The 22,132-nt window shown below is 38.5% G+C and overlaps 1 protein-coding gene across 2 annotated transcripts in view; it reads left to right on the plus strand.

The window, feature by feature from the left end:
• The window catches only part of NLK (nemo like kinase), a 110,587-nt gene extending 92,298 nt beyond the window's left edge, over nt 1-18,289 (plus strand). Inside the window, exons 8-11 of one of the 2 annotated variants that reach the window (XM_084651087.1) lie at nt 10,607-10,693; nt 12,421-12,619; nt 15,927-16,026; nt 16,564-18,289. In XM_084651087.1, coding sequence (XP_084507213.1) covers nt 10,607-10,693; nt 12,421-12,619; nt 15,927-16,024 — 384 coding nt within the window. In that variant the 3' untranslated portion in view covers nt 16,025-16,026; nt 16,564-18,289. The remainder of the gene's footprint in view (nt 1-10,606; nt 10,694-12,420; nt 12,620-15,926; nt 16,027-16,563) is intronic. The other variant, XM_084651086.1, reaches the window with a different exon arrangement.
• The last annotated feature ends 3,843 nt before the right edge of the window (nt 18,290-22,132 follow it).

Consider the following 22,132-nt stretch of genomic DNA (forward strand, 5'->3'; position numbering starts at 1 on the left):
ATCCATATCTAAGTTCTAAGGAATGAGGAAGATAAGAAGTTCCTCATGAATACATAAAAAGAAAAGGAGGACTTGTGGCACCTTAGAGACTAACAAAGTTATTTGTGCATAAGCTTTCATGAGCTACAGCTCACTTCATCGGTACTCCTTTTCTTTTTGCGAATACAGACTAACACTGCTGCTACTCTGAAACCTGTCATGATACATGTTTGTCATTTCTCCAAACTTTTATAGTAACAATTGCTATCCTTCACTGGTATGTACTTAACTATAAAACATAATTTGAGAGCAGTGGTACATAGAAAGTTAGAAACAGAAAAACCTGATCTTAGAATGAGTTTTATGCTGTGGGAGAGGTTCTGTATCCGTGAACTTTTCTTTTCAGGGGATAGTGTTGGACACGGAGTGACGGGAGCTAAATACAATTTAACAGCCTCTGTAGGAACTGAATTTATGTTTACATATTTAACTACAAGCCAGTACCACTTCTGTCTAGTTGAAGGTAGTGAATACTGAGAATAGTAAATGCCAAAAATAGCAATACCACACCACCCTCTAGAGAAAAATTTCTGCACCCCAGCAGAATCTGTCTGATATTTTGCATCAAACAACTGCATAATAACAGACGAGGAAGATTTATTGATGTGTTGCTGTATGTTCAGTGTGATGTAGTAAGTTAAATATTGTAGGTATGTGTAATGTACTGTGCTAGCTGTTGTCCTTGTGACATTGATGCAGAATGGATACAGACACTAATGCTGGTAACTAAGACGTGGATATGGGGGACTTGATAGCCATCAGATCCTATGCTCTGACATGAATGTGTGCCATATAAATACCTAAATAGACACATCACCACCTGCTGTCTGTATGGTGTAAATGATAGCTTTTCTGATATTCTGATTTGAATGCCTTAGGAGCTGCCTTTATATTTTGTATCAGCAAATTTCATGCGTACTAAAAATACTTGTGCACTTTTGTAGCACCTTCCATTTCAGGGGTCTTAAATCAAATTGAGTTAGTTTTTGCCCTAATTTTCACCGGTGTCTTAAATATATGGTTGCACATTGCCACAGATGGGTTTTGTAAAGTAGTCTACTCACACCTGTTGTATTAACTCATATTGTAAAAGAGGCCATGAAGATCTCTGACGCTATATTTGAAAATAAACACATGTAAAGCTGCAAGTACACTTCACACCAATATGTTATGGAAATAATACCTTTGCATAAATTAGCAAGCAGTATAAATTTTAAATAGTTCTAATTAGATATTTGAGTGATGCTCAATCAGTAGCAGCAAAGAATTGTCCCAAAACAACCCATGTGAATCCTTTCAGGAATTCAGGTTTTTTTAAAATGCTGTATAAACAAGTGTTCAAAACACAAGCTATCACCAAACTTGTGAAGGAATTTCGAATTTCTTTCTAAACCAGTCTAGACACTGTAGAACCAGATGAGTTTTAGTCCTCTAAATTTGTTTGAATATCTTTGATGGTGTTAGATGCAGCTTTTTAAAATCTGATTTTTCTGCCCCCCACGTCCACCCCCACATATACTCCCCCCAAAAAAGTCCTTTGAGGGGAAAAAAGCAATCAGGAAAAGCACCATCTAGATTCCATGAAAAACTACGCAGGTTCTCAAAACTCACTCCTCTGGTGCTGGTGTGAGCTTTTGCCGTGTGAAAATGCAGGGGATTATATTGTGTCTGAAAAGGTTCTGATAAGATTATTCTTCTAGCTATATTTAGAACTTCAAGTACATTTCAGGTTTAAATTTAAATTTGTAAAATTCGGTTTTAGAAAAAGGTGATTACGCTAATTCTAAATTGTTAAATTGTACCAGTTTCTTAATTAGTCTTACAAGATAGCAAAACTAAGAAACAAATTCTGTTGGAAATTAGCAATTACTTTGTAACATACATTGCTTTTAATCAGCGTACATGATAAATGGGAAAAGACTTAACTGCTTTATGTAATAAAACATCCAGGAGCCATCTTCTGGATTAAATATAAATTTATATAATTCGTTCAGTGTGGAAGAAAGTCACACATTTTTGTCGTCAGTTTTTCTTTTTAATAATGTTAAAAGTGAATTTACTGCTAACTGAAGGTGATTGGCCAACAGCACTGGAATATAAGTCCTTTCTTCATACACAGAACATTGTCAGTGGCTACTTACAATGCTCACTGTCAGTAATGTGCATCAGCTTTGACCCTCTTACTTCTAGAAGGAAGGGTCCAGGATTTCGTTCTCTATGTCCAGTTCATCCTTGAGCTTTCTTTTATCAAGAAAAGGGTTTCAATGATGGTTACAACCTGTTTCTTTACTGAAGGGGCCTGGATTTTGACCCCCTGGTGACCAACACCAAAGAAGTTCAGTTCCTACCAAATTCTTCCTGCTACAGCACCTCTGTTTAGGACTTCTCCTGGTTTCCGACCATTGTGCTCATTACATATCACTATGTGATTTATTGAGGCACCAGATGTGGGAGACAGCCAGACTCTCTAGGGGGTGGGAGAGAGAGAGAGAAATTGCTACTACAATCTGCCTGGAGTGGGGGGGGAGAGTAGAGTGTGGGGCGAGAGAGCACACTCTTCACTTGTGTGTTACACAGTCTTTTCTGGAGTGAAGGAGGGTAGTTTTAGTTTATTTTCTGCCCTAAATGAATGGGTCAAACTAGTTATGCTTGATGCCAGTGGTGATACTGTTTTTTATGTAATGGACACTGGCAAATGAATTGAGAACACCAAATACTGTGGAATGGTAACAACATCATCACCGTTTGTACAGCACCTAGCACAATGAGGACCTGTCTATGACTAGGTCCTCGAGGGGCTACGGTCATACAAAACTTAATTGTAGCAGAGGCTCCATTTGAACAAGTTACTTTTATATCTGAGAAGTACAGAAATCTGTCTAGTGACCCTGTTGGGTAGGTTTAGAACAATGCACTTATGCATTTGATATGGCACTAAAAACATTTTCTTTTATAAAAAGATAGTGTCACAAAATCTGACCCGTGTGCATACATTTGTGTTTGCTAACAACCTGTGACAGACTCATGCAAAGCATTAGAATTGCGATAGAATATCAGTTAAACATTGGTGCAGTTCTGTTACAATCCTGTAAATCCTTCTAACTCATTCACACGTACCATGGAGTCTAACCCTTTCAGTTAGTATTGTCCTATAAATACAGTAGCTGGCTTTCAATTGCTTGGTTATATTCTAGGCGGAGTATTTTAGTCCTCTGTCAGCAGAACAGTATATTCCTCCCACATCTCAATAGCAATTAATCAGACACATTAATGGAGCATTCTTTATAACCCTTCCTGTCCTAATGGCTCTTCTCAACACCTGCACTCACTAGGTCTCCTGCAATGAGAGTGCTTTTTGAATTTGCATGGCAAGTAAACAGATGTACAGGTACTGTTTAAAAAGGAGGAAAATGATAGTGTATGAAGCTTTGAGAGTAACAAACTTCAAAGCAGGAATTTTAGTCTATGCAGTTTTCTAAAGAAAATACAGCTTTTTAGATTTGCATAAAGGGGTCAGTTCTATTTTTATCTGTGAAAATTACTTTAATTAAGAAGCTGCCTTTCTCTCTACCTTCATCCTAATTTAAAATTCACTACACATTAGAGGAGTTACTCTTTACCCACTTCACGAGAATTTCATTAATTTCTACTGGTGAGGGGGAAAAAATGGGTCTTGAATAACTGATTCCAAGTGCAGGCTTTCCTCCACCTTCAAACAGGGAGGGAACATTTTCTTAACTGAATTATTGATACCTTTTCAGGAAGACTATGGCATAAGAGAATTGAAACTGACCTTCTATGAATCAAATTTAATGTGCATTAAGAAAAAGGAAATGAAAGTGGTCCAAAAATCTATTTCCTATGCATAGGTCTGATGATAGGAATAATGTGTTTTAAGATACAGAAGTTTAGTGCTTGATCTGGGAGACTGATGTAGCTGTGTAATTAAAGAAAGAGAGAGAGAGAAAATAGTTCATTGGCAACCCATTCCAGTGTAACAGGTAAGTGGCTAACTGTTTAAAATGGACATTATACAGAATCATAATATTTTGTTTTTAAAAACATTAGGGCAGTATTTCTGCCAGGATTTTAGAAAAGGGAAGAAGGGATAGGCTATCTATCTGAGGGGAGGGAACTACTAAATATTTGAAAACCTTTAGTAATTGCAGTTAAATCTTGATGGCGTTACCAGAGACTACGGTTAAAAGTTAAGGGAGGCTTATGGGGCAGGGAATGTCTGAGGGTAAAAAGTTGTTCTCAAATGGCACCCATAAGGATGTTTAAGTAAATCTTGCTAAATTGGTATCTAGATATCAGTGTGGCAGAGACTAGATATAATACAGAGACTGAAGAAAATGTTGACCGTGTACTTCAATCTGTGTAATCAGTTTGCTTAAAGCACTTAGGAGATTTTTACTTGCCTTCAGATCCCTAATGTAGGGAAGATTACTTGCTGTCCAGTAAATGAACACAAGAGAAGTGCCAAAACCCTGTAGGATTAAAGTAAAAAAGACGACAACTGCTTACAAAAACAGACAGAGAAGTGAATTGCACAGCTATGAGCTCATACGTTTGATGGGAGGCGAAACTGGCTTCTGTTGTGTTAAACTACTAGATATACACAGGAAACAATGAATTAAAAAAAATCTGGATGATGGCAATGTGAGACAGGATACAGATAAGGCTGCATCTGAACTGGGAGTCAGAAGATCTTTCATTGTTTGTTGTAAAGATTTCCGAATGCACATTGAGGAAGAAAAGTGTCATGAAGCTATGCGACTTGAAGATTTCCGGTGGATTGACCTAAGAGTCTGGAGTTGGCAAACTATCCCTTCTTTTATCACTGCTACAATATAATCTGTTTATATTTTTCTAAAGAATTCTGTCAAATATTGCCTATTTCAAATACCAACATGGTTAGGGCCTTTGGATTCATGAAATATTTTAAATTCCTTTTCCTGGTGATGTTTTTTTAAATAAGAATATTTAAGCCTTTCTCAGAAGGATTGTAGTTTTTAAAATACAGTTTGCTCTAACTTTAGATTTTTCTCCTCCCCATTTATTTGTACAAGATGAGGAAGCATGTGGAAGTGTCTGCAGAGCTGTCTCTTCCTACAATTTAAAGAAATTATGAGCCTGACAGTTCTTTCCATTTATTAACTGGAATGAGTGCCACTTTTTAGCTCCACTAGTATTTGAGTGCTTTCTTTTGGAGTGCAGATCAGCTGCTGAGTTATTGTAACTACCTTTGACATGCAACTCCTGGCTCAGGTGCCTCACTACAACACAAGGTGGAGCTTGATGAAAAAATAATAATTCAGAGTTCCTTAAACTGTGATTCTTGTCCTGCTTATTTCTAACTACTGCAAAACCCCTGTATGCCTGGAGATTTGATTGTGTTGGGCCGGATGTGGATTTAGAAGGGAAAACCGAAAAACACTGAGATTAGAACAGTGTAGGAAATGATGCAGTTTACTAAACTTCAGCTGTAGGAGCAGTTTTGAACTTGCACATAAGTTCATAAAATAAATGAATCAAGAAGCCTTTAGAAAAATACTCCCAAAGTCTGTAGACAAATGTACCGTATAGGTTTGGTTGCCACTGGTACTGAGATTAATGACATCGAGAATTTCTACAAAGGAGCATTAAATAGTACATGAAAGCTGTAGTTCCTTCGGGAAGCTCCAGTGTTATAAACTAGAGAGAAAAGCTCAAACAGTTTATAGACTGCAGCAGAGCTATGAAAGTAAATTATATTAATGGATTCAGTCCATAGAACTTCTTGTATACTGTACAGGAGGGAATTTTTTGATAGTCTTGGGACATGATTCTTTTGCTTTCTATCCTGGCACAGAACAGCATGGTATCTAAATGACTTAACCATAAAAGAACTGTTAGTATTTATTTTTACAGCGCTCCAAAGTGTGCTGGTTGTTAGGGTACAAACAAAAAGATGTCATCCCTGCCTGAAATGCTTAAGTGCCAATATAAGATTTGGGAGCTTTTGGAAAAACAACAAATAACTAAGACTAATAATACATAGAGTATTACGACGAGTAAAAAGTCACAAAACAAGTTGACAACATTAATATTTATAATTTGAAAAAAGCAAACTTTATGAAATAGAACATCATTAAACAAATGCGGACCACATCAGCAAGGTAACTTTGAACAACCAGACTTAATTGTTAGGGCCCATGCTTCGTTCAGTGCACAGGATGGACCTGCTCTGGGGATGAAACGGGGTGTGTAGTAAAGGAGGCTGTCGTCTGTAGGGCGTCAGCAGAAATGGAAGGTGTGTGGTAAATGAGGCAGGGGATTGCAGGAAGAGACAGGAGGGTCTCAGTTAAGGCAGTTGAACACTACCCCCAAGAATTGAATTCTATCCTTGCTTTTGCCACAGAGTTCCTTTGTGATGCTAATGCAAGTCACTTAAACCAAACTTTTCACAGATGGTGACTAATGGTGTCATCCTCATTTTCCACCCAACTTGAGACCCTGCAGTTTGATTTGCAGAAATGCTGAGAACTCTCAGCTGCCACTGAAGCCAGTGGGAGCTGTGCTTCAATATATAAAGTTCTTTATAACGCTAACTACTCAAAAAAGTCAGATTCTAGACATCTCAAATTGGGCACCCAAGATCAATGAATACTTCTGATCTTAATCTCTGTGGTTTAGCTTCTCATTTGTAATATTCCCCTCACCTCACAGAGCTTTTGTGAAGGTAAAGTAATGTTTGTGAAGCACTCAATATTAAATCCCCTTAATATTCAAATTAATAATTCTGTCTTCAGAGCAAAGTTTGAATAGCGTGCAGTAAATAAGGCCTAGGGCCACACATTGAACAATGAGAATGAAACAAAATATTGAATAGTTGCTCCTTAATTGAGCATTGTCACTCCTGTGCACTGAATGAGGCAGGGTTCCTGTGGAAAAATGGTATGTGATCATTAAGGTATGATTTTTGTCAGGGATATTTTTAGTAAAAGTCAGGGACAGGTCACGACTTCCATGATTTTTTGTTTATTCACCGTGACCTGTCCCTGACTTTTACTAAAAACATCCCTGACAAAATGGGGAGGGAGGAGGGTCCAGCGTGCTCCCACCCCCACCCCCCCGAAGCCGCTGGACATTGCAGGGACCCCATTGCCCAGTGGCTGTGAGGGGACCCCCTGCCACCCTCTGCTGTCGTAGGCTGGGAGTTATGGGGGGCTCCCACTGCCTGCGACTGCTGAGTACTTCCAGGGTCCCTCAGCTGCTGCCACCAGCATCTGGGAGCTGCAGGGGGTGGGGGGCAGCTGCTTGCGGTGGTTGAACAGCTGCAGGGGGGCCCTGCTGGTGGCAGTTAGGGAGCTCTGGGGTCCCATCCCCCCAGCCCACTGAGTAGCTCCGGGGTCCCTCTGCTGCCACCGGTGGTGGCTGGGAGCTGCGCATGTGGGGAGCGGGCTGCTTGCAGTAGCTGAACCTTGCATGGGGGACCCCTGCCAGCAGCAGTGGCTGAGCAGCTCAGGGGTCGCTGCCAATGGCAGTGGCCAGTCAGTTGCGAGGGGTCCCCCACCTGCAGTTCCTGGACAGCTGTGAGAGGATCCCCCCCTGTCACCCGCAGAGCCTGGGCTGCTGCAGGGTCCCCCGCTACTGGCAGCAGCTGGTCAGCTGCAGGGCCCCCAATGTCACAGAGGTCGTTGAAAGTCGTGGTTTCCATGACTTCCGTGACCTCCATGACATAATCTCAGCCTCAGTGATCATGCAATTAAAGACTGTGTTTTATAACGCATTTGCACAAGGGGCTGAATTAGTGTTGCACAGGCAACCGTAACTCTCATTCCCCAACTTTTAAATCCTTGACTTTGCAACCTCTACATTCTTCAAACCTGTCTTTTGTGTGTGCAATACTTGATACAGTGGACAACCAGTTGATACTCACCAGTGTTGTGCAGATGCTATCACTTCAAAATTAAGTGTTTTGTACTATGTTGTTTCATGGATTACCTTGAAGAACAAGCAAGCAATGGCCCTGTTGAATAGTCAAGCGAATGCACATCGGACCTAGATATCCTCACAAAAATATGTCCAGAATCGGGGAGAATTAAGAAGCAATGGTCAGAATACAATTCAAATGGATTTTTGTTGTTTATCAGTACAGTCAATTAACTTCAGTGATGCTGTAAATTACCAAAGCCATATAAAATAAAAAATGATAAACAATGCCAGCCTTAATAGCTAATAAACAACAAAAAGTTATCAGTCTCTATCAAATGGTTGTTATCTGACTAACAGAAGATTAACATGCCATCTCCTCAAACCCAAATTTGAACTTTGTTTCAAAACACTGGGTAAGAGGATAAAAGGCAGGGGATATACTTCTTAAAAAATGAATGGGAGTTTGTCATGAATATTTTAAATATATACCTATATGTAATGTCTATCAGAAACTCTTGTTTCCTCATACTTGACAGGCAAGTTACTGTTACTAAAAGTATGTGGCTCACGTACGCTTCTCAGAAGGCAAGGTTATCACAAAAGCGTGCAGTGTATTACCTTGTCCTGTAGAATGTATCTGGCCTTAGATACATTAGTAGATAAATGCCACCTATGGAGAAATGTTTTTTAAAAAGCAGGGGGGGAGGGGAGAAATACATCAAAACTTTTGTGCCATTTGAAAGGAAATTTTCGTAAATAGCTAAAATAGGCTCTTTGAGTTCTGGTACCTGTGCATATTTCACTATAGGTATGCATGCACTTCATGTGCCTGAAACTGGAAGATGTTTGCTCGTAGTGTCTGTTGGTCCATGCTGTGCAGTTTCTCTCCTCATGCTCTCAACTGAGGGTATAAGGGGAGGAGTGGACCACCTGCCTCTCCAGTTCTTTCTGACCTGTGCATGGTCTGAGACAGAACACTCCAGTGTCCTTGAAGTTCTTACTTCTGTATCTCTAGTTATTAAAAATAGTGGTAGATAGTTTTAGCTGTTTTAGTACAGTTAGGGACTGGGAGTTCTTTTTCCGATTTGCGGGTCCCCTCTGCCTTCTTTCCAGCATGGACAAGGAGACTCGTTAAGGCGGCAAGGCATGATTGTCATGCAGAATAAGGTGAATATTCATCTCCTGAGAAGTTTGTTGTCTTAAATATTGCAAACATACAACATTGTTTCTTAATTTCCAAATGAGTGTATTAAATAACTTTATTGTAATAGAGGGTAAAAGTTTTTGATACAGTCAAATGGCACTGGTTGCATTAAACTGTTTCTAATCTTACAAAGACATCTAACTTTCAAGGTTTTTAAGTCCGTGTTTTGTGTATGTAGTGACAGTCTGAAATGACTGAAAATATTTGGCTAGTGGGAGTAAAGAGTTGTCATGAATGTAATATTCAAGTGCAAAGTGAACCATAAATCCACACCTCTGCCCCTTGGACTGAGTATGTGTGTACACACTCCACAGTATTTTCCTGTTTATCCAAACACTGTATTATCGGAATCCCTTTCTTATCCCCTGTGTATCTCGGGAGTGACTAAGCAGGGCTGTCAGTGGAGCTGCAGAAGGCTCCCTTTGCTGCCCCAGGACCTGTGACACCCAATCCCTGCAAGCCCCTGGCTGCAAGGGAGTTCACCCTGCTGCTGAATGGCTCCAGCCCTCTTGATTTTCCAACCCTCTGATTATCCAAATAAAAGCCCTGTCCCCCATGCTATTTGGATAATCTGGAGTAGACTGTATTTGTCAGATGACCCATTTAAAAAAAAAAATAGAGCATCACAACCTTTCATAGTAGAAATGGTGGTGCTGCAATAGGCCATTGGGAACAACTCAAAATCTTTCAGCAACAGGTGCCATGGTGGTCCATCAAAAATCAACATGTACTCATAGGTGCTACGCAGTGGTGTCTCAGGTACCCCAGATAACTAGAATATGAACTATAGGGCAATACTGCTGATTCTGTGTGGTAGCTGGTGATAAAAAGTTGACTTTTTGAATGGCCACCACTATATAAATTTACTTGTGGGGGAAATTGAAATAAAATTGCAACTCAGTCTAAAGTCTTTATTAAGGAAAAATCATTGATGATCTTACATTCAGATTTGCTGAGTTGAGCCATAGCAATGATATTCATGTTTGAGGTTCATCACTTCCAAGGCCAGAAGGGACCATTGTCATTATCTCCTCTGATCTGTGTAGCACAGGTGGTAGAATTTCCCCAGATAATTCCTTTTGAACTAGACATATCCAATCTTGAATTAAAAATGGCCATAGATGGAGAATCTACCATGATTCTTGCTAAAGTGTTCCAATGATTAGTTGCCCTCGCTGTTAAAAATTTGCTCCTTGTTTTTAGATTGAATTTGTCTAGCTTCAACTTCCAGCCATTGGCTCTTGCTATACCTTTGTCTGCTAGATTGAAGAGCCTATTATCAAACATTTGTTCCCTATTGTAGGTGGCAAAAAAGGTGTATTTCCCTTTCAGCGAAATGTATATCTTGGTAATTGATGTAATAAGCACTTTTTTTACACTGTTATATTATACAGGATTGATACGACATGACTTGGATTAATAGTTTTTTCCTCCCTCTTACAGCCATCCCTTCCTGTCCTATATACACTTTCCAGCCAAGCTACACATGAAGCAGTTCATCTCCTTTGCAGGATGTTGGTCTTTGATCCAGTAAGTGTTTTTATTTTTTATTTGATATGCAACACGATCTAAATGACGTATCTTGTTATATTTTGCATAGATGAACATTGTGGGTAAAGGACTGTTTTTCCTTGTGTTTCTTCTATACCACTATTTTTGTGCCTTCTGTTCTGCAAAGTCCATATAAATGGTCCTGTGGGCACAGAGTACACTGAACAATCTGGAGTTCACCTACAAATAATAGCCTCCCTTTTAAAGAAAGAAGGCATGGAAATGTGGCATATGAGGGTGTTTGTGAATCATGCCATTTTTCTCCCTCGTTTAGTTAGGTGTAGGTAGCAGAATGTTAGATACTTTGATTCCATTCTAATCAGTGATGCGTGGGTGTGCATAGTCGTGTAACATGAACATTTCCTTCTGTATTATACACACCATCACATAGGGGATTTTTCGGCATGCACCTGTCTTTCTAGCCCTTGCTACTGCTGTGGACTTCAGCTCTTGGGCTTACACTGCAACTTTGTCATTTAAAAATTTGATATCTAAATTTGTAGTTATTTCTGCACTTGCACCTTGAGAGGAAAATCCTTAAAATTGCAATTGAATAAGATAAGACAAGCCAATGATGACTGTGCTGAGTAGCAGGAAGCCAGCAGCTGATCATCAGAGTGCTCAGAAGGATGTAGCTTTGCTTTTAACTGAAAATACTGTAAAAGCTTTTGGCAAACAAACAACAGGGAAATTTAAAACAAACAAATCAAATGTTGAATAGTAACTTATTTACATATAGCCTGATTCTCGGAAGCACTGACTCCCAAAAATCACATTGAAGTCAATGGAAGCTGTGGGAGCTCAGCTACTTTGAAAATCAAGCCAACAGCCCGAAGAACAGGTGCTGTATACTCTGATATTTCGAGACAGGAGACAGTGTAGTCTAGTGGCTAAAACAGATTTCCAGGATGCTGGCGTTCTATTTCTAGCTTTGCCACTGTTTTGGGCAAGTCACTTAACCTTTCTGCTGTTTTTTACTCATCTATGAGGTGAGAATTTAATTATGCTTTGTATTTGCAATAGCAGCTTCCATCAAAAGATCTCAAAGCATTTTACAGAAGTGGGAATTAGTCCTTATTTTACAGATGTGGGGAATCAGAGACATGGAAAGATTAAGTGGCTTGCTTTGTCACATAACAGCCAGTTTTGACAAGTTGGAAATAAAATGTAGATTGTATAATCAAAGTCCACTGCTGTAACCTCTGCGTCATCCTAGCTACTTTACTGTACTTCAACAAGGGTGCTGTGAAATTTAATGTATAAGGTGCTCTTAAGGACCTCAGATGCACATGCTTAAGTCGATTGACCTTAATTGGCTGTAAGTATGTACTTTTCATATATGCTTAAATGCTTTGCTCAATAAAAGCTTAAACTTAAGCATGTGTTGAAATGATTTTTTGAATAGATGCCTGGACTAGCACGAAGGATTCTTTGCTACTGTTAAAAGTATTAGGGAATATTTTGGTTATTGTAGCACTTAATACACACATACACTCTGTATAAAAATATAAATATAAAAATATACATTACCCTGCTTGTTTTTTAGTACGATACCCCCCCTAGTGGTATATTTGTCAAGTATACTTAATATGGGATTTAGAAAACATTAGAGGTGAATCTGTGGGAAAGCATTCTGTATACAAAACAAGGCACCGAAAATATTTACTTTTTATTACAAATACTCTGTTTTTAATTTAATATTTCAGTCCAAAAGAATATCCGCTAAGGATGCCTTAGCTCATCCGTATCTCGATGAAGGGCGATTGCGATATCACACTTGTATGTGTAAATGTTGTTTTTCCACCTCTACTGGAAGAGTTTATACCAGTGACTTTGAACCCATCACTAATCCCAAATTTGATGACACTTTTGAAAAGAACCTCAGTTCTGTTCGTCAGGTGAAAGGTGGGTATCTATCATGCACTCTTTGTGTTTAGGTTTGCATCTCCCTGCTCTATCCTGGGCAGTACATAGTTGGAATCTTCACTGTATGTAGTGAGCCAGCCACCCTGACCCATTAAGTCCTTGCCTGTGGTAGGCAGAATGGAGTTGCAGTTTCTCTACCAAATAACTTTATTTTCTTACTGTTTTGATAAAGAGAATGCCATAAAATAGTTGGCATATTGACTTCTGTCCCTACTGGTACTTTCTCCTGAGTTGACAATCCATATTGGAGAATGGTGTGTGGGAAAGGTGGTATTTTAGCAGGGAATTGTATTTAAAAAACCACCACAACCAATGTAAGGAAAAGAGTGTGGATCAATGACTGTGCTCCATAGAAGAGTCAGCCTTCATCAACAAGTAGTTTGCAGAAGCTGGGTAGTTTCATAGTACTTCCACTTAATTCTATCACTTTCTGTTCACACTGATACTGCCGTGTCAAATGCCTTAAAAGCAGCTGCCATCATAAGCTCTTTTGCTGGTGCCATTCCATAGATCTGGCAGTGGTACAAGGGGCACACTCTGAGTCTTGACATGCCATGACGAGAGAACTCAATGTTGATGCTTGAAAGAAGGAACTACTGGGGCAGAAGATCACTAAACACTAGACGTTGTTTTGTACCACTAGAGACAAGAAGTCCAATCCCAACATAACAAACAAACCAGAGTATAACTGTTGGGTTTTTAAAATGGCCTAGCAGTATACCATTGCCTTGAGAGAATGAATGGGGACAAAGGCGGAATGTAGCATGAATAGGGATTTCATTTTACAAGAGTTATCCTCAATACATTTCTTTTAGACAAAATATAGGGGGAATAACATGCATTTCTGAGGGTTTTTGTCTTGATTCATAAGTAACAAATGATTTAAGAATAATCATTTAGGAGAAGTTCATTTCTCTGTCTCACTCAAAAAAAAAAAAATACCACAATACTGCCATGAAACCCTGAGTTATCTGCCCTGTTGGTACCATGTTTCTGAAATGTTCAAAGTTTTTGCTTGTGTGAATTTATAGAACTTTCTTTGATCCAGTCAAGCTGCCCCTTCTGTTACCTCACTGTCCAGCCCTTTCTAGTGACGTGCATCCCTCTGCTGTGCTTTACGTAATCTCGTGCACAGTCAGAAATCAAGCTAGAGAGAACTGTTCTCACTCCTCTCAATTTAATTACTAGGATGCTAACAAAAAATAGATATGCGGGTGTAAGGCTTGTTAGACTGGGAACTTGAAATCCTAAAATGAGAACATTTCAATTAAAATGTTGATTTTAAAAATTCCTACTATGTGCCATATGCACAACGTGTCTATTTTTAATTTCATTTAAATTTCTATTTTAATACCTCAATAGAGAGGTATCTGTTAATGTACTACTTTATATGTGTAGATATAGAGAGAGGTTTCCAAAACTGATTTTTATTAAGGATTTTTGTGAACATTAATATATTTTTTTATTAACTAGGGAACAAATGAATGTGCTACTTTGTGCCTAGTTTGGTGCTAAGATGCAAGCAATGTCAGCTGTACATCTCATGAAGCAAGGCCACTGTGTACTATTCCTAATGAAATAATGCCAGTCTATTCAAGGATAAAAAAAATGCCACAAACCCGCAGAGCCCATACAAAAATGGCAGTTGGAGTAGGCATTCATTTTCCTAACTTGTATATCTATTAGGATCGGCAGCTGCATGCCACATCTTGGATGCCGGTACCAAATTGGGTCTGATTTTTACCCATTTTTAATTTTACTGTGCTCTCAAAAGCCCTGCAGTTCACTGACCTATAAAATGGATCTGCGCTCACAAACTGCTGCAGATATGCAAGGGAGAAAGAAATATCTGCTCTATTATAGGCCATGTAACTTCCATCCTCCTCCTCCCAATGAAGTTGTGCATGTAAATTTGGGAGGAGTATAGCATTCGCCTGGAAGAGATCCTTCATAGGTGAGAATGGCAGATTCCTCCCACAAGTGATGAAGCAGTAGTCAGTTAGCAGCATCGTAACTCCTGTCAAATACCTTGTGTTATTTTAAAAACAAACAAGCAAACAAAAAAAAAAACCCCTCCTATAGCTAAAACATTTTATCTATATAGAAACCTTGCCCCTTTTCCCTCTGTTGCATAATATGTGTGCACATGACTTCCACATTTGTAATGTCAGATCCTGCTGCTTGAAGCTGTCAGGCCAATCATGTGGGAGAGCCCTGGCACGTTGCCAGCATCAATGGCCCTGTCGTACGTCCTGTGTGTTTGCCATGTTGGTCCCAGGATATGAGAGAGACCAGATGGGTGAGGTAATATCTTTTATTGGGCCAACTTCAGTTGGTGAAAGACACGCTTTTGAGCTTACGAGGCTTCTCAGCAGAAATTGGTCCAGTCAAAGATATTACTTCGTCACCTTGTTTCAATGATCTAGTAATCCGTATCTCCTGCCAACATTCGCACCAAAGACCGAATATCACTGTTGTTACCAACTAGTCAGGTACAGAATGAAACCCGGTGTTAGCAGTGGTCAGTGGATCGTTGTGAAAGCTCCCATCAGGGATTTCTGACAAAAGTGCAAATTCTTGCATGCCGCCCTTTACTTGAAGTTCATACCAGAGTCTTCTCCTAGAAGATACCATTCCTGCCCTGTTTCCATCTCCGCCAGTTGCCATTTTTTCTCCTGCATAAGGAGATGCACAAGCAGGTAATGTATGCAGAGTTCCCCTTACTCTGTGAGGGTTGATTTGTTGTCACCTCGCCAAGTAGTACTATAGGCTTTTGCTTCATGAATTTAATAGCTGCAGAGTTGCTGTGTATTTAAGCACCAGACTGGACTGATCAGCGAATCTGGATGCAGAAGTTTCTCATTTCGGCTCTTTATATACTAATAAAGTGTAGTAGGTATGAGGGTTGCGTTCTCCATGCTTGCAACGCTGGTTACCGCTATTGAGAGTTTTAGGCACTTCAAGAAATTGCCCTTTTACATTTTCATATTCAATCCATAGTCCGTCATCACTTAGTGTTTTAGTGGGGGATGGGTATTTATTTTATTTACTTTATTTCTATATATATATATATATATATATGAAAGTACCGTGGGCATTTGTGGTATTTAGTAGGATACATCACACTGATGATGGGAAAACTGCGTGGCTTATTTTCCACTCTTGTCCCCAATAATCTTATTGTGTATACTTTCACCCAAAAAACCCCATCTTTGCTTCTACTCTGCATTGCATCTAATCAAAGCAAAAAGTGCTAACCTAATGGTGTCAATTGTTTCTTGTACAGAAATAATTCATCAATTCATTTTGGAACAGCAGAAAGGAAACAGAGTACCTCTCTGCATCAACCCTCAGTCTGCTGCTTTTAAGAGCTTTATTAGGTAACTGTATGTAATCACATCTGATATTAATTCACATTTCTTAGTTGTACAGCATTTTTGATACATTTGAAATGTTTTTAAATTTTGAATTAAGGGGAGTGGGGAAACTTTCCATATAACTGTCTTCTGCTAAGAATGGTATAAACATTTATGATTAAACTTAAAGGTACTTTTATTTAGGTGATGCTGAACTTCAGTAAAACATGTAGAAAGTTCAAGTAATAGATCATCTGTTTGTGAACAGATAAGTGTGACAGCATGTAAAGTGTAAAATTGAGAGATTTGTGTACGCAGTAGAGATTCTGATTTTAAAATTGCACTGCAAAAAAAGACAAATAAAATGATGAATGGAGAACCATTATGAAAATGAGCAATTAAGGATAATGACGAAAATGTATGCTTAAATATTTTAATGTAAAAGGTTATTGATCTGAGTTTTAGAGATAAATGTTGGTGTTACCAATCAAACCTTAAGTTTCTTGTGCTGCTTGTCTGTTACCCATTGTTAATGAACACTGATTTTCTGTTTTTGTTATATTCTAGTTCCACTGTTGCTCAGCCATCTGAGATGCCGCCATCTCCACTGGTTTGGGAATAAAAGTAGAAGATGATATACTACTGAAGATGTAATGTAGCTTTCCACTGGAGTCTGGGATTTGCAATTCTGGAGGTTAATCATGCTTGTACTGTAATTTTACTAATGAAGTTTTAAATTAACAACCACTACTTGTATGATACAAATAATATTTAGAGATGTACTAGACTTTTAATCTTGTAAAGTGGTTGTGCTTTTAGAAGAAAATATTTTACCCAGAGTTGCACATGTTTTATGAATTCTGGCGCAGCTGTGATGGCTCAGCTCGGAACAAACAGAGAATTGAACCAAATTTGGGGAGGTTGTTTTTTGTTTTGATTTTTTTAATTGAAGTGAGATTGTAAAAAGGATAGACATACATTTTGATATTGAGCCATTCCTGAAGATTTGGGGTTTTCTAAAATTAAGGAATACGGAGAACTTGATTGCGACCAATCGTGAAGTCACATCAGATGACCGTGACCAGACTATGAATGGACATGTCACCTGATGATCAAATCCTATAAATAGCTTCTCACTAGAGCTGTGATGGTAATGTGTGCTGTTCTAAAATCAAATGTTGTGAGTAGAGAGAATGAGTTTGTGACTAGGAGAGAATAAACTTCTGTTTCCTTACCCAGTATAAATATATATATATATATTTAATCTATTTTTATTAGAAGTTTTTCTGCTCTTTCTTACATAAAACCCCCAAGCATGCATCTTCTATGTGTGTAAATAATTCCATTTATGGGCTAATTTCAAAGAATCCTGACATCATTGCTGTATAGAGAGAAACTAGCTTGCACATTTTAGGTCTGTGAAATTTTGTGAGAATTTTTTCCTGCACTGGACAGTTGAGAAAAAAAAGGAAAGAGAGAAAGAAAAGGAAAAAAAAAAAAAACAGCACATAGGGAATTATGTTAATTGTGTTTGTGTCTTTAGGCAAAACTGTGGAAGTCTTGAAATGTCACAGTAGTAAATAACTTTTATTTCTTTTTGGCTAATTCTTTTTTCTGTTGGAACACTGAATTATTCTGTGCATATGTATATATGAACACAAATTGAAGGCCTCTACCTCCTGGAGTATACAACTTGGTTTGTTTACCTCCACATGATTATTATTTTTTTTTTTAGTTCAGTGTGGAGACTTGAAACTTGAATGTCCCTTCCAACTTTTATATTTAAAACAAGACAAGAAAATTGAAGACTGTTTTTCACCTGTACAAAGAAATACTAATGGATGGTCTTAAATTTTGAGCATTGGTCTGGGGAAAAACCTTGGTGTTTGTTATGGACAATTAACTGTTAAAGTTATTGTAAGTTATCTGTATTTAGCAGAGTATTTTCAACAAGAGTGATCTGAGCTGAAATTGGAGACTATTAGTAAGTTATGTTTGGAAGTTTTAACTTCAATGAAGTAATTATTTGCTGTGAAAGAAACAAACATTGAATTACTAAACAAAGATGGTGCAATATCTTTGTTTTTTATGAGGCTCTTGAGAATAAAACCAACTGAAACATTTCAATTCTCTTGAATGAGAAACATGTTTAATTAAAAGAGCCCAGGAAGACACTGGTATGAAAGGTAAAATCTCAGAGGTTGGACAGTTAATGTGGCACACTTGCTGGTCACTTTGTAAAATGTAGATTTGAAGTACAGTGGTGAAAACATTAAATGTGACATTTGAAAAAGTGGTGTTATCCTTTCATTTCCTGACTCATTCCACCTCCCCCAAAAAAGTTGGCTAGCTTTTCAGTTATTCTAAACTTGATTTAATGCTGTCTGAAATAGTTTAAAGTGAGAAGACTTTAAAGCATCTTGATTTGGAGGGGGTCGTTTAGTTGATTTACTTTTTATGAAGCATCCAGTTATTCTAATTATTTTTTGAACCTTATTGCAACGCTAGATCATGGATGAAGCTGAGAACCACAGGTTAACAGAAGATAAATAAGAAATTGGTTTACACTTAGATGGGCGGGAATAAAGATATGCACTCAAGGATGGTTGGTCCTACTTTCTTTTTTCTTTGTTTGCAGAATCCACGTAATTCTTTCAAAGTGAAAGCTTTAATGGATTTTCTAAACAACTAATGTACGTAGCCCAGTATTCAGCAGTGCTGCATTAACAAACCAGAATGGAAAGCAGTCCACACATTTCATGGTTATGAAACTTTCAAAGAATCAAGCAAGTAACTTAGATAGATACGGCTGCTAGAACCCATAAGAAATAGAATAGTCTTATAGATGGGGAAGGATGGTGTCATGGCCTGAATGTAAGACTAGGAGTCAGAAGATCTTGAGTTATGTTCCCCGCTCTGACATGGGCTTCCTCAGTGACTTCAGGCAATTCATGTAACCTCTCTGCCTCAATTTCTTCGTATTATGATGAGCTAAATTTCAACATCAAGTTGGTGGTGGTGGTCACATTTCTGTTTCATGTATGGATATCACTAAACTGGTGTCAGTTAATTTATTTGGTACGTCTTTTGTTTAGCCAGCACTGCTCACTCAATTCTGCTTCAGCGTAGATCTTCCGTTTTTCCTGAATCTGGTTATTTTAAATGCAGATATGAAATGGATTGCTGCTAGAACTGCTCTCTTCTTAAATATGTAGTGTTGTAAAGGGTTTACTTCATAATGTTATGAATCGTAATGTTCACACTGTGCATCAGTACAAAGCCTGTTGGAGCTAATTGCCAGAGCTTCCAGTGTGGGTCTCCTCAATAAACACACAAGGAACAAAATCGTGTTGAGATCTATATCATCTATGTATCTATATCTGCACTGGCCCAAATGTGGGACAGGCACCCTGAGGAATGAGTATGCACACACAAGGGCAAGAGTTTTTAAATGTGTGATGACTTTAACATTTTCTGTAGCCTCAGTTTCTTGGTTCTGTACATAAATTACAATTAAATGAGAGCAGCATCAGGTGCTGTATCTGTGGGACAAAGATAGTAATTCTAGGACTAAAATGCGGAGCATTTAATATATAATTAGCCATTCTGCATAGATCTTACTCTGACTACTAATTAAAAATGGGAATTTGTATTGAAATACCTCTTTGCATCCAGTAAGGCTAAAATTTAGCTTACCCGTTGACCTTGATTTTGAATTTTCTGGGCTGCATTTTAAGCAGTTTAAATTCCTGTTGTACAAGGGATTAAACAATGTTGTCACTACTGATCTATAAGCTTTTGGACTTTAGCTCATGCTAAATTTGCGCTGATTAGATTTGCACTGATAATGGGTGCAGAATTAACAAATGGGAAAAATAATTTTAAAACAACTGTCTTTTAGTTACCACAAAGATGCTACTTGACAAATACACTGCATAGGATGCAAAAAGAAAAGGAGTACTTGTGGCACCTTAGAGACTAACCAATTTATTCGAGCATAAGCTTTAGCTCACGAAAGCTTATGCTCAAATAAATTGGTTAGTCTCTAAGGTGCCACAAGTCCTCCTTTTCTTTTTGCGAATACAGACTAACACGGCTGTTACTCTGAAAACTGCATAGGATGGTTTCCTGAGGGCAAGAAGGGAGAAAACAAGGGCAGGAAAAGATGCAAAAATGGACATAAATATTGGAAGCACTATGCTCACAATACACAGACAACCAGCAGGTACTTTGGTTGAAAGCAAGCCTATGGCAGAGAATAGTATTGAAGAGACAAGATCAACTGTGTAGGAGTCGATTACTAGTATCCACCGCCTAATGGATCATGAAATATCATTGGCTGGCTGCATACTGATTGGCTTAGAGAACAAAGCTATTCTCTTCTTCAGCCAATGATAAGCTCGTCCACAAAACTAGTTTTCAAAAAGAAACTACATTTCTGAACTGGCTTTTTGAATTAACTGCTGAGTTTTTTTAGGGGCTGGCCCATAACCATTTTGTATAATTTACTACGTTGTGATTTAGTCATTATTTCTACATGTACTAGTTGCATTATATTGGCTTATTGGCTAATCCAGTAGGTTTAGTAGGTTCTGGGTATGTATTTGCAAATTACACATAAGTGTATATTTTTCATAGCTTGCTTTTCATAGCCTGGAAAAGAGATGACTAAGGTGTGATGTGATAGAAGTCTATAAAATCATGAAAATGTGGAGAAAGTGAATTACCCAGTCACATAACACAAGAACCAGCGGTTAGCCAATGAAATTTATAGGCAACAGGTTTAAAACAAACAAAAGGAAGTATTTCTTCACACGATGCACAGTCAACCTGTGGAACTCATTGCCAGGGGATGTTATGAAAGCAAAACTACAACTGGTTTCAAAAAAGAATTGGGTAAGTTCTTGGAGAATAGGTCTATCAATGACTATTAGCCAAGATAGTCATGGATGCAACCCCATGCTCTGGGTGTCCTAAGCCTCTAACTGTCAGAAACTGGGAGTGGATGACAGGGGGTGGATAACTCAATAATTGCCATGTTCTGCTTATTCCCTCTAAAGCACCTGGCATTGGCCAGTCGGAAGACAGGATACTTGGCTAGATGGACCGTTAGTCTGACCCAGTTTTGCCGTTCTTATATAATGACTGCACTTTCTTTATTTGCATCAACAACTTGGCTTAATTTGAATGTTTGAGTTCAACTGCATTTAAATCTCCAACACCATTAAAGAATTTAGTCTTCTGAGGTGGAGATGGGCTGGGATCTTCCCAAACTGAGACAGCAGCTTGAATACACAAGCAGAGACTAAAATTGACATATAATGCTTATTGCTTGGTCTTCAGTGCCCCTGACCAGGTATGAACCTCTCTCTCCACACACAGGAGGACCCGGTCCCTTGCATTAACGAATGTTGTGTGTGGGAGACTATACAGTACACTTGGTCATAAGTTACAATTAGGTTAGTATTGATTATAAATCAGACAGCACTAGAATGAAATCTTGGTCCTATTGACCTCACTGGAGCCAGTATTTCACCCTATATGAGCCTGATCCTTAGTTGATGTAAATCAGTATAGTTCCATGAAGACATACCAGCAAAAGAGGACATGGTCCAATGTAGCATTTGAACAGGGAGAAAATGTTTAAAATTTAGACCCCCTAAAAGTTAAGGGCTTTCCAGTAGAAATATTGGCACAACTTCAGGTAGACAACGCCACCAGAGCATAAAGCAAGTGTGTCCAAATCTAGTATCCCATTTGAACTGCCAACAGGATTTGAATTTTCAATAAATATTAAAACCAGTTGTTCAATCCATTGTGTAGAGACTTTCCCAGTCTTACTCCCTTACACTTTATATTTCTTGTAGTAGTAGAATATCTTAAGATCCTTGAAACGCACCTGTTCTTCAATTCTCTGTTTATATGATAACTCTTTGCTGTCAGCTGTCACTTCCTTGTGAAAAGCCTGTATCTGGCACCGGTGTCGATCAGGTAGTATTTCTATTCTGGAAAGCTTTGTTTCCTATCTGTATTAAGGGAAGATGTGTACAACCACTGCACAATAATAACCTGATACATAAACTGGATCTTTAAGTAGTCAGTTTCCAGTTCAGGAAGGGAATAAGCCTGGCTCAGT

The sequence above is a fragment of the Lepidochelys olivacea genome (genome assembly GCF_965140295.1).
Source record: "Lepidochelys olivacea isolate rLepOli2 genome assembly, chromosome: 17".
In the NCBI taxonomy this organism is placed as follows: domain Eukaryota; kingdom Metazoa; phylum Chordata; order Testudines; family Cheloniidae; genus Lepidochelys; species Lepidochelys olivacea.